At 42.8% G+C, this 13,573-nt stretch overlaps 1 protein-coding gene across 1 annotated transcript; it reads right to left on the bottom strand.

The window, feature by feature from the left end:
• Positions 1-13: 13 nt before the first annotated feature.
• On the bottom strand, positions 14-5,370 carry LOC136435237 (amidase-like). Its single transcript, XM_066428542.1, has 12 exons — positions 4,959-5,370; positions 4,382-4,492; positions 3,851-3,977; positions 3,470-3,642; positions 3,080-3,219; positions 2,519-2,719; positions 2,302-2,376; positions 1,883-2,045; positions 1,573-1,635; positions 1,271-1,418; positions 879-1,018; positions 14-597 (listed from the first exon to the last, which is right to left on the bottom strand). Exons 1-12 carry the CDS (start codon positions 5,035-5,037, stop codon positions 401-403), a joined length of 1,617 nt encoding a protein of 538 aa, XP_066284639.1. The 5' UTR covers positions 5,038-5,370; the 3' UTR covers positions 14-400.
• Between the last annotated feature and the right edge of the window lie 8,203 nt (positions 5,371-13,573).

Genomic DNA, 13,573 nt, shown 5'->3' with positions numbered 1-13,573 from the left:
CACCTGCTTGTTTTTTTTTTTTTCCATTTATTCACTGGCAGGCGTGTTGCTCTTACCAAGGGGTATGAATCAGGAATTATGTACCATATGTAGTGCGTGAAGTGTTATTTCAACTGCTAACCCTGTCAATCATGATCGGTACGCTGAGATTGTACCTTTAAAACACGTAAAATTGAACCCTCCGGATAGGACGCTGCTGCCCGACGTCGTGGCATAGAAATTGTTCTTGATCAAGTTGTTCATCACGGAATGTTGCTCTACCCGCCTCCTGGATGATAAGTATTTTTCAAAGGCGATTTGAAAACTCCCGATTATCAACATGATTGTATATGATATATTAATGGAATGTTCACATTTTGCTTTGCTAATGATATACTGGAATTCTTGTGGTACATTCTATTCATGATCTGCTGTCTCTAATCTTTTCGTACGCATGCGCCACTCTGAGTACGGTGGCGTCCTCAAAATGGCGTCCGACGATCATCATGCCGACCGGGAGGCCGTGTGAGAACTCGGCATTGATGCTGATGGCAGGGTGTCCGGTCAGGTTGAACGGACAGGTGTTGGCTACCACTTTACCTCCTGGCTGACAGAAGTCTGAAATACAAAATGATGCACAGTTACTAAAAATATCGCGGTTTGGAAGAAACAAACTATTTTCCTACGAAGCAATGTACATTGTATTTCGAGTTTGAAATATGCAAATCTGTGGATAGCTGTAACGTCGGTAGTGATCTTATACTCATCTTTTTATGAGTCTCTTTTAGGTAACTTGAGGGTTACTCTCAGCTCACATCAACACCATATTTGATGGAGAAGTATCGCATGTCTAGTAAAATCACGTGCACGTGCTACAAGAAAAAAATGTTTTTGGTCACCCTTGATAGAAACGTCCTGGTTTGGAATCTCTGTCGCCTTGAATGGAACTGTGGGTAGAACAAGTACGTCATACTTCTGGAGAGCGTTGTTGTACGCATGCGTCAACACGCGAGACAGGTTCTGTCCTTTGGCATAATACCTGCGGCAAATACAAACTTATTAAAGCACAACATCATGCGTGTACCCCACAAACATTTTATCTTACAAGGTTCTATTTTGCTCTTTGTCCTGAAAATTAAACATGATCTTGGTGTTCGTTTACAGTCAGAGGCGTACAAAATAATTCGCACACGTGGATGACTTAAGCTATCATGCCAAAGTTTACCTAGTATCTGAACAAGATACACTAAATTCTCCTGCTATGGTCAGGCCTGTCTTCCAAGCAACTCACCTCCCACCATAAGTCTCCCTCATGTACTCGCCAAACAACATTAGCAGCTTCAGAGTGTGGGACGTGTCGTTCGCGCGAGACTTGAAACCTCTCGCGAGAGCCTCCAGCATGCTTGTTGGATAGAAACCTTTCCATCCAACTCCTAGTCCTGAAACGATGTAATGCGTGAGGTTACGTCGCATACATGTAATAACCACTTTCAGTGATCTGACATTGTGGATAAAAAGCATTTGAGCGGCCTGTGAAAGAGCAAAACCGTTAGTTGAATTGAATTGCAAGTCGATGAGTAAAAAGCGTCTTACCGTGTCCCTTAATCATGGTCTGCAGCGTACCCTCAATGGCCACTGTGTTCCAGAGGTGGCACCCTGAGGAACGCAAAAACGCTTCTATGATGTTCTTATAGTTCATTACCCTCACTATTCTGCATCTGCTACTTACGTAATGACCTACGCTGACAACACTGTTTACAGTTGAAATTGGACACAATAGAGCATATAACACTAGCCTGGAATCCATCCTATTTAGCTTCCGGCCGCTACCCAAGCAGCTTGGGTAGCGGCCGGAAGCTAAATAGGATGGATTCCAGGCTATATAACACAGCATACAACATACCGTCGCAGTGCATGGGAACGGACACTTCCTCTACTGTAGCGCCCGCTGACGTCAGTTCGTGAGCCGCCTCATGCACTAAGTCGTCCACGTCAGCTTCTGACGTCACCAGTCCGAACCCTTCCTTCAGTAGCCCCACCCTGATCCCGCTTATATCTCCCGTCAACTGGAAGGAAACATACATCTCAGTTTAGTTTATGATAGGGCCTCGGTGCGTCTAATGCATATAGCATCTTACGGCATAAATAAGATCAAATCTTCACCTGTCCCGTGACCATCGTCTTATGAAGCAAAAGAACATCAAAGTCTACCGGGTCCTTTAAGGAGGTACGGTGACACCTCTTATACGCGACGAAATATAAAATGCAGACTGCACTTGCGGTACGTACACGATAAGTAGTCTTGTGACGTCATTCCCTCACCTGACTAACGTAGTTCTGACCAGAGATGTTGGGGGCCTGTCGGGGGTCTAGTCCGTCATCGTACCCAGACAGCACCTGAGGAAAATGACCCAAGTAGACGCGATCTTAAAGCCACAATACTTGTCTGAAATGTTAAGAAAAGAAGAGTTGACGATTTGAACGGAACCATGGTAATAAACATCTAAACCAAATCTTAAAAGGGTTAGTGCTAGCTAACCTCTAGCATCATTGCAACGTCCTCCACAGTCCTGGCCATCGGCCCGACGTGGTCAAGTGTGGTTTCCGCAGAGACACATCCCGTGTAGGGTACCAGCCCGTAGGTCGGCTTCAGTCCCACCACCCCGGACCAGGCGGCAGGAATCCGGATGGACCCGCCCTGGTCCCCGCCTATGGCTAGGTCTACCTCCCCTAGAGCAAGCTGGGCGATGTGCATGTAAGAATACATCGTGTAAGAATGAGCAGAAATGTAAGCAGGACTGAAAACAACATAAAAATAAAATTAAAAGTTGCTTACCTGGGTGATGTGTCTATGACCATGTTATGTCATATACTAGCGCACGTATATACGTAGTTCGAGATGAAGGGAAAGGGGTGCAAGTAGTATTCTAAGTCTGGAGCGTCTGAGATCAGTTCTCCTTGGCGACAAACATATGGCATTTGTTTTGGCGTGTTGAATTCTTCCAAGCATCTTCGGTGGGAAAAAGAATTCAGAACGCTCATGGCATAAAACATTCGTTAACTTACATTTAGTAGTAGTAGTAGAACAAGAAACACATACCAAAGCTGCACTTCCACTACTGGAGCCCCCAGACGAACGGCCGGTCACGTGAGCGTTCTCTACAGGACCTGTAGCTGCGGTGTAGCTGCTGGGAGACTTGCACATGTCCTCACACACCGCTTTACCTTTAATAACGCCACCTGGCGGAACAGCAAGAGTTATGAAACCGGTATTACTATACCTACAAGTACAATGTACTTGTATCGCGTTCGAAGGAAAGTCATCTCATTATACTAAGAATGACTGAATTGGACATCATTGAATTTTGCCAATCGTATATTGTCATAAACACACGTCGCAGATTCAGTTTTCTTCAGATCCAGTTGTTAACATTTGTATGTTAGATTAAAAAGAAAGTTTCTTAAATGGAGTAATGAATGACTTCAAAACCTGCATCTAAGATCCTTGTTATGATGGTGGCGTCATACTCGGGGACATATCCCTCCAAAACCCTACTGCCGCACATCATGGGCACTCCCGCCACGGCCACGTTGTCCTTGATGGCCACGGTCTTCCCATGCAGCTTGCCTGAAGGAGCACCCGTGATCTCTGTCCGCCAGTACCTTGGTGGTGGGAAGGACAAAATATGTACATGACGGAACCGTACCGACTTATAAGTGACTTCTTTTCCGGTGGAATACTTGTCAAGTTCAATATGGTCGAATATAGACATTTGAAGGTGAATGGGAGAGTCGAAAAGCTAAAAACTGCAAATTAGCTACAACTTGTTGAAGTTGACCACTGATGAAGGAAATTTCATCTCAGACTCACCATGCATTGTGCGGGTTATCCCTAGGTTCCGGCCGCCAGCCGGGCGTCCTCGGCCACTTGACGGGAGGCAGCGGTTCCACTAGCTGGTCCGCCCGCTGGTAAGACGTCACCGTGCCCTTCATTACATCTGAAAGTCACGTTCACGGGGAGCAAGATATTCATGAGCTGTGAGAACTTCCATAAAAGGTACTGGCACTTCTATTGATGTTATAATACCATCTAGCTTACTGTGTCGGTTAGACTTATGCGTACTATTTCTTATGACATTATCTATTGAATCATCAGTATTGCTTATAGATGATATGCAAACTTTGTTTTTGCAGTATCCGTCATATGATGCATTCCTTTGCCTTCACGCATGTAATTCGATTGAAAGACTTGACTTTATTTGAAGATCATGGGACCAAAATGTCGTACACGGAAATAACGGAAGCAAGAGCAAATGCAAACATCGAAAATACGTTGCTTCTTTTCTGTATTATACTACTAAATATACCGTGTCATAAATTGATTTGTGTTGCTCTTACACACCTCTGAACTGCTTTAGTTCCTCGTCATCCAACTGGAGGTTCAGCTTGGCTGCTGCCCGGGACAGCTGCTGTACAGACGGCGTGCGGACAGCTGGGGCCGCGTACAGCTCTACTGAAAATGGAACACGGACGGTGAGGTCAGCTTTTGGGTCAATGCTTTCAAGCAGCACTCAAACGTACTACACGTACATTACACCGTGTTCAAAACAACAGCATTTCACTTCACTTATGACAACACCGCATCATCGGTACGTAAACAATGTGGACCATAGTCCTATTTACAATACTTCAACCCGAGGCCAGGCCCAAGGGCCCCAGGGGAGTGAAGTTGTTTTTCTACAATTCCTAACATGCGAACCAGGATGAAGTGTTCCCATACAACCTCAGTGCTGCTATTCTTTCTATGACACTAGAAGGATCACAATGCAGTTTACGTATGGGGTATAAAGTCTGCCATCTCTGTTTGCGTTCTCTCTACTTTCACTGAGCATACAAATGTCAGACACTGCCTTGATCACATAATTTTGTGCCTCTTGTCGTGTGTGATTAGCGCACGTAAACTGTGAAATACGTCTTACCTTGTCCTTTCTCTGTCTTCTCGAGCTTCTGTCCAACACTTGTACCACCGGTAGAATCTTCATGCCCAAATGACATCATGTCACATGTAAAGTCGCTCCTAATGTAGATTTTTCGCTAACCGGGGACACCTTCTGACTGTGTGTATCTAAGGAGTATCCTGTATAACCCGATATTAGCATATCCGTGACCTCGCGACCCCACAGCAGGGCAGGGAGCCGTGGATTCATCAGGTATCACTACGCGTACGTTTTCCCAAGGAGGTGATGACTTTCTCTGTGGTGCCCCACTCTTCTCAATCTACCGCAGCTGCAACCAGTTGATTGCAGCCTTTTGTGCGCTTCGAAATGAAGCTTGATTTTTATTCACAGCGCTCTCAAGCGGTTTAGTGAGGAATTGGTATGGATTTGTCAAGTAAAAACCTTTAGACGACACCTGTTTCCACATCATTATCTGCTGTGTTATTTTGTCAGATAGCCAGGACAACAACCTTACAACCTCTGTAATAGCCCTAGTAATGCAATATCAAGTAGCTCAACCTTTAAAGTAACACGAGAGTAATTATAAACTTCCACCCTTTCTTTCTTCTTTTTGGGCCTGAGTTCTTTCTTCTTTTTGGGCCTGAGATGAGAGCACCTCCGTATCCAGCCGTCCACTAAACCCTAAAGATTAAACCAGTAAAACCTCCATCATCTTGCCTCAGTTTGCTTCTCTACAAGAGGACCAAGAAACGTAACACTTTTATCTTCATGCTTCAAGAATATATTTCCAGCTGCAGGGCTGACTAGATAGTAGAAAGTGCCCACTGATTAATAAATATTGGTCCGAAATTACCCATGCAATGGCAGCCAATGCTGAATTGCTGCAGGATTTACAATCACATCATACACAACAAGAGTTATACGACCTCATACCTTCGCCAAATGATTTTGACCTTTATGACTGACGTATTAGGAGTGTTTTTCATCAATCATCAATCATACCAGTTGATCCTCTTCACCCAAATAACATAAGTTGTCCAAACCTCCTTGTTATGACTATGAGCTTAACAAAGAAGGTTATGCTAACATTTATCATCAATTATGCAAATAAGCTCCCTCCTTATTAGCATAATTTGATTCAATGGTGTTCACATTCACACAACTTCCTAATGCCACAAGTATGAAATTGCCGTCATTTACTAGTATGGATTTATAGTAGTTTCTCATTAATTATGCAAATTAGGCCCACATTTGCATATTTCCTACCTATCAACATTCCTCTCTTCCTCAGTTACAAATGTCACATATTTGAATAGTCATATCATGGAACACAGCAGACTTTTTAAAATTGCCTCATTAATTATGCGAGTTAGAATTTGATTTGCATAATTATCATCCAATCATACAAAGCATCAAGTAAGCTATCTACATACCAAAAATCATGACCATCCATCAAGACCATCTCGAGTTATAGTTTTTCTCATTTATTATGTAAATGAGGTTCTCATTTGCAAAGCTGATATCTATTGATATTTCTCTCTTCCTCAGTTACATATGTCACATGTTTGAGAGTCCTATCATGGAAATTGATGGATGTATAAACTGTCCTCATTAATTATGCAAATTAGATACTGATTTGCATAATAAGTATCTAATCATGTACATCAGCACTCAAGCTATGTACTTACAAAAATTTATGACCATCCACCAAGCCCTTCTTGAGTAATTCCCTTTCAAAGTCTGAAGCAAAACCTGCCCCTGCAGTTCAAAAAAAGTTGCTAGGGGGCCCAAACCTATACCACTTACTCTCTGAGCTATCTACCACTCAAAAATCAGTTCCATAGCATGTCCACAACACGAGATATCATAACAGGAAGTTCCGCTGCAGTACCGTAACAAGCCGCTAAGGGGCCCAAAATCTAATCATTTTCAGGTTTTATCAAGACCTACCAACATACCAAATACCAAGGCAATCCATCCAAGAATTCTTGACTTATCGTGTTCACTAACAGACACACAGACATAACCTTCTCAGCGAAGGTAATAACTTTCAGACTACATCCTGTAATCCATATTGCATCCACCCTTCATCAAATACTTCTTCAGCAATACGTATCCATACTCTTAGTGCACACTTCCACTCAACCCCCCAGTACACCATACAGTATGACGTATACTAATACATCACCTCTTCCTTCCCAGATATAACATTATTAACTCACCTACCCTGGACAACGTCCTATTCCCATGCTGTGGCACTGCATTAATGACTGTTCTTACTCATATAAGGCCGTGTATATCCAACTTTTGTCTCCCTCCACCACATTCCACACCACTTTCTGCTGCTTATACCTTACCAATGCCTACAGCTGGCTGACAGCCAATTTGTCCCAGTAACTGACATTTCCTGCCTCCCACATGACCCCTCAGGACCTCTACCCCTATCCATGACGCATTGAAACAACACAGCCAACACGTACACATACTTCAGCATACAATATAAAACATTTTTACACTTTTCTCGTTAATTATGCAAAACACTTCGCCCAAAATCTAATCATCTTGAGATTTCCCACATACACACCGACACACCAACTACGACAACAAACCATCCAGGCGTTCTCGACTTATTCTGTGTGTCTGTTCACTAACAGACACACAGACAAGCATCAACGAATAACCTTCTCGACGAAACTTCGTCGACGAAGGTAATAATACACAAGATACATATTTGCACACTTGCACTTTATGAAACTGTCGCAAGGGTCTGGCGGCTGCCATTCGGCTCCAGCAGATGACCTCAATACGACCTTCCCCAACCGAAGTCAGGTACCCATTCACACCTGGGTGGAGTGAGGAAATTCGTGTTAAGTGCCTTTCCAAAGGGCACAACATCGGGGCATACCTGTGGTCTCGAACCCGGGACCTCTCGGTTCTGGGCGAAACGCCCTACCGGTTGCGCCATACGATGCCATACGATTAGGCCCAGGGTGTCTGACACTGTATCGTATTCACACTCACAATAGTTTCTAAATGACTTCTACGTATTTCTGGGTCAATCCTTCTGACCCAGCAAACGCCATTTACGTGTGTCTGCCAGCTCGGCCACTCCATCTCAAAAATCTTTCTTCAACCGGCAATATATCAACAACAAAGCACTATCGTATCCATGAAAATCAATGTGATGAATATACACAGAGCTCTGCAATGACAAATGTGTCCCCGTGACCTTCTTTTCTCTCATACATTTGTATCTCATTTGGAGAATAAATCAGACAGGGTGAATTGGTCCCGGCGGTGCAGCGCGCTGCCCTCTGCGGATGATTTTGTAATTCGACGAATCGCCGCGATAGCATTTTCCTTTGTAGAAGTAGGTACGTAGTGGAACTGGTATAGAGCCTGGTACACACTATCACTGTCATGATACTGGGTAAGGACGTAGGTTTTCATGGTAAGGATACGGTTGAGCTCAAGACTGAGACTGTGTAGCTTACCATTTAGTCAAAGTAAACGGTTGTACTCAGGTGTAATACTATGACCCGAGTGTAAAAAAAAAAATTCAGTAATTTTTGCTAATTTTCAGTATCTTTTAGTGTTTTCATAGTATGTTGATATAGAGGACATGGTATGTTAAATGGCTTGGAATAGATGTACCGCCCGCAGAACGGATTACACATACAATCATTCATGTCCTAGGCCTTTGTCCATATGCCGCTGTGTGTGCCGACATTGTCTCAAGACAGGTCCAGAACTAGGTCACTTGTAATAAATAAAGTACGTCGTGTGGGAATGCCATGTTCGGATTTGTTGCGTGACTCTCATTATTACCTAAAAATATCACAGGGAGTCTGCTTTATGTACGTACGGCTATCAGAAAGGACGGAAAATAGTAAGGCGGGGATTTCTCGTCTCCCAAAACCTGTCACCATGCACGCCAAATATAAGATGGGGAATTTATGACAAGGTGTCTCGGTACACACACTTCTCATCGATTCAGTGTCCGCTGAGGTTTGCATTATTACTTGTGACAAGTTTGATGTACGGGAGGTGCACGTACGGGGATTGTAGTTTGTGCCAGAGGCGTGTGGAAAATCCCACCTAAGCGTGAGTGAGTCCTGACAAATGACGCACGCGACACATCTAGACTGTTGTAGTCATATCAGCACATGAAAACATGGACGGACAAGGGGAAACTTACTTAAGAAAGATTTGGCATTTGCTCTGTTATCCACTGGAACAAGTCACGTTCGAAACGGGGCTGAACCGGATTTGCTGGTTCTTATATTTTCCATGATTAGTATTCTACATAACAACTTTTGATTTGAATGTCCGAATGTTAGTTAGAATAACAGTAATGTCAATTGAAATGTATGGAAAATAAGAATGAAAACTTGTACAAATGACGAAATCAATTTACTTCAGTACACTCCTATTTCAGACAAGCGCAACCGTGTTTCTGACAACACACGCACACCGCCTTATGACACGGCTTCAGATCACCAAGTTTCTAGACCTTAAAGGTGTAATACAAAAAGCTGAAAATGCTGTCGAGTTTGCAAAATGACACCATTTTTTTACCAGTCTTTCAATTGTTGCAGACGATTTCTGCTGCGCACCGCATGTCGTGTTTTTAGCGCCTCTGGCTAAAACTTGTTGTCAGCGTGTGGAATGAAAGTCTTTTGTCTCCGCCGATACAAATGTGTTGGTGACGTATTTGTGCCGCTGGCTACCGACTCTTACGTCTGTGATCACGGCTGGCGACTTGAGACTCGGGTTCTCAGGGGGATGGCCCCCTTCTGAACGTGAATTCTGAGCAGCTATCTGGCTGAGCCAGTCCTACAGCTTGTCTTGTTAACCACACCTTTTGCCAGGGTTGTGACATTAGAAATGTCCCTCGAGCATTTTGCATTGATGTGTATGTTGCTTTGACAGGACGTAATATTTCATATTTTAAAACATCTTATATTTGGTTGGTTGGTGTGTGTGTGTGTGTGAGTGTGTGTGTGTGTGTGTGTGTGTGTGTATGTGTGTGTGTGTGTGTGTGTGTGTGTGTGAACATAATATGTTTATCAATACATTTTTCATGTTGGAATTTTTTCTGCGCGGGTACCCATGGCCTCGAAAAGAAGTGATGAAGCCCCCTAGCAGGTTCCCCTCAATCTGCAGGGAAGACGCATGCGAATCATTTGGAGTATTGTATAGGACGTAGTTTGCTCCCTTGGCGGACTTTTGACGTATTTTTCTTCTCACTGATACAGCTATATATCATAAGTGTTACATTTTGCAGCTGAAGACAACAACTCAAACTTACTGACAAATGCCTTTTGTCAGATTCGATTACTTAAAATCGATGAGAGCAAAATCCCACAGAACTCGTTTTATTGCTTACTATCCAAACACCACTGAAAGTTAAAACATTAATCGACCTGTACCCTAGATATGCCACCTTCATGGGCAATTAACATTTATTGACGACGTTAACCCACATGTTTGATTGGTCGGGGTCATAAACAGTAAACCACTTCTTTTAGATGTCAGTTCGAACGTTCACCTTTTGAAGCTATCAGCGGAAAATTGGCAATTACTTTTTCACTTTCACCCAATTCTAGGCTCGATTGGGCATATAATTCCATAAGACAATACTTCTTGTTCAGGTAAGAGTTGATAGGTACTCACCAATTTTCTTTGTAATTATTGTTAAAGAATACAAAATAATGCCCGCGTATCACACGTAATTGTCGTATAAAGCATCCAATACCCCTGAAGAAGCATTCGACATGTTTTCCATTGCAAGTGCATATGAATCCTTGAATCATTAAAATTAATGTATATTTACTGTTCAAATATGTACAGAGACCCATTGGTATACCTGGAAGTGGTTTCTAGGTCAGCTCTCTGCAGATACCGTAGCTAGCATGCAAAACTGGGTTAGTAGGTATATGTTCAATTGGTATCCAATATTTCTCCATTTACGAAGTTACTTTTTATCTGTATTAGTTTCTCGTTGTAACAGTCATTTAGCGTAGCTGCCCGGTTATGTGGTTAGTGTCTGTTACAGTATGTCCGTATCTCTTCTGAGAGGATGAAACTGTTTGAGGCTTTCGGATACACGCCAAAGGTTCAGCCTTCCTCTATGGAATTAAGACAAGAAAGGTGTGCATCGAACTATATCGAACCGTCATCAAGTACTTCTCTCATTGGTACGCCTCCCCGCTCGTACAATTAAGTCAGCTGCACAGATATTGACAGAAACTAGAGAATCAATGCTCGTGATCGCACACCGTCCCGCGGACGTCTTTGTTCTGCATGATTAATGAATAGAGGTCATGAAGCCAATGTTCAATCAAAGATTGAAGGAATGGCTGCACCGGTGAAAATTAACATTCGGATTTTGCCGATAAAGTCTTCCAAGTCCTTTGAGTTGACAATTTAGTTTTTCCTAACGGTCATTTCGGGGCACTTAAGTGTAGTTGGGCTATAGGTTTGTGGATTTTATTATATCCGCAAAATGTAGCACTATCCCCGGTGTGCCATAGATTCGAGATTTTATTCTACAACTGAGACAACCGAGTGTCCACAACGGCATTTATAGGGCTTTGTCGATCAAAATGATGTGCGTGAGAGGCTTAGAACTTGAAAAGTTGAAGAAAGAAGACATAACTGATGGATCCATTGTAGTTTAAACAGACTTCACCTCACCTATGCCTTGCACCTCATTAGATTTACTCCATATCTTGATTAACTTATGCCTTACTCTGTCTTTCCGAAATAAGAAAACTCCAAGCCCTCCAGAGTTGAGAGACACACTTTTACTCCATGTTGGTCGTTATCAGATCTGGCCGTCGCCAGGACTAATCTAGAACTTCCAACCGCAATGTCCGGTCATCTATCTACCTCTACTTAAGAGGACTGGAGACAATCGCTTCCTGTTAATTTGATTGTAATCAACAAGGTCCTGTCATTCCCTAGTTCGTTTCCTAGTCCATTTCCGCTTCTTGAAATGCCCCTAACAAACAGGGACTACGCTTTTGTAGCCCACGATAATATCTGAAGCTCAGCAGTTTTTTGTACTTAACGATACACAACCTGCCACAGACTACACGTTTAGTTGCACCACCAGACTGAAAATGCTGTGAAATAGTTTTTCCTTCACCAGGACCACGGAAACCATCCGATGTGCAGTTTTTTGACGCCGTGAACAAGAACTTACGTCGATATGATCGCAACCAAAGGGATGTAGACGTTCAACTGACACTGTGATGGATATCCCGTCTCCTCAGCAGACATCCCTGCCGACCGGGGTAGACAAGACAGGCCGGGGTTCGCTTTGTTAACGCTTCGATCAGCGCATGGATCGAAAAGAAACCGTCCATACCACACAGACCAACGCCTGCGGGCCCGGCGCGGAAGTCTGAGTCTGAAAATCTTTTTTCTCTTCTTTTATTACTTCAAAGGAAAAGTACCGCATACTTTAAAGCTATGCTCCATTGAGTTTCCGTCGGTGGAATCGATCCAAATAGTCTCGTGAAAAGACAAATAGGATTAGTATTTTTAGTTATCCAATCTTTGGATATCCCTGCTTGTTCCGTCAGGATTGATACCTTCCCGACACCAACATTGGTCCCCAAGGACAGGCTTTGTAATTCAGCGTCTGCGCATTCGATCAATTCGACCGTGTAATAAGAGGTTTTCAATCGTGATAGCCGCGATGGCTCTTCCTCCAACCACCCGATAATTTCTTACGTCCCCCTCTATAATCTATCTTTTGCCGCTCAATAATAAACACCCAACTTGTATCAGGCTGTGGTGGCCAGGCTGGACATAGAGGTTTAATCTAATTCTTGAAAGGATTTACTTTCTCGACGATAGACTCATTAATGAACTCTCAGATAGAATATAGTTAATCCTGTCATAAGGTTTTGAAATGTCCCTGTTCTCATTTTGTGGATGAAAATTTCCACATGTAGATGAAACACCGTCGGTCCATAGAAATGATATACATTGTTGTTTTAAGTAAAGTTTCTCTGGTTGTAGTTGTAATTATTCCCAATTTGTATTAATGACCGAGTGGCGGTATAAGAGCGTATGTTGACAAAATTAACAGGCGCCCTTTCGGTCCTCTGGGAAAGTCCCTAGTTAATTGGGGTTCAGACAGATGGCAAAGGTCGCACTCATTGATGACAGAAGCAGTTGAACGCCCCCTTAGAGAATGCAATACCCAATTACTAATGCTATACTTCGTATTTGATTACTGAAAGAATTTAATTTGTATGGAAATTCTCCAATTTGACGAAAATATAACATATAAGAATATACAATAGACATGATTTGTATACAAGGCACCATCGAGAATTCATTTAACTAAAAAATAAGTATTTCAAGGCTACCATGTAAACGCTGAACATGGTCCCTTGTTTCTTATCAGAAATTTCATGTTTATCGTTTTAAGTTCAATAATCTGCAGAAAACCGGCTATGAAACGACGAAGGAACATGAAAACATCAAAACAGCTTTAATGATGCGAGACGCAGGATAAAACTTCCTTAAGGACATTCTCACACCATGAGATCAATAAGTCTACGAAGTTGCCACCGCCAAGTAATGGCCATTTCTTGAAACAGCCCCTCAGAACACAC

This window comes from Branchiostoma lanceolatum, chromosome 5 (assembly GCF_035083965.1).
Source record: "Branchiostoma lanceolatum isolate klBraLanc5 chromosome 5, klBraLanc5.hap2, whole genome shotgun sequence".
In the NCBI taxonomy this organism is placed as follows: Eukaryota; Metazoa; Chordata; class Leptocardii; order Amphioxiformes; family Branchiostomatidae; genus Branchiostoma; species Branchiostoma lanceolatum.
Note: the sequence above shows the minus strand (reverse complement) of the source record. Positions and strands in the feature narration are given on the sequence as shown.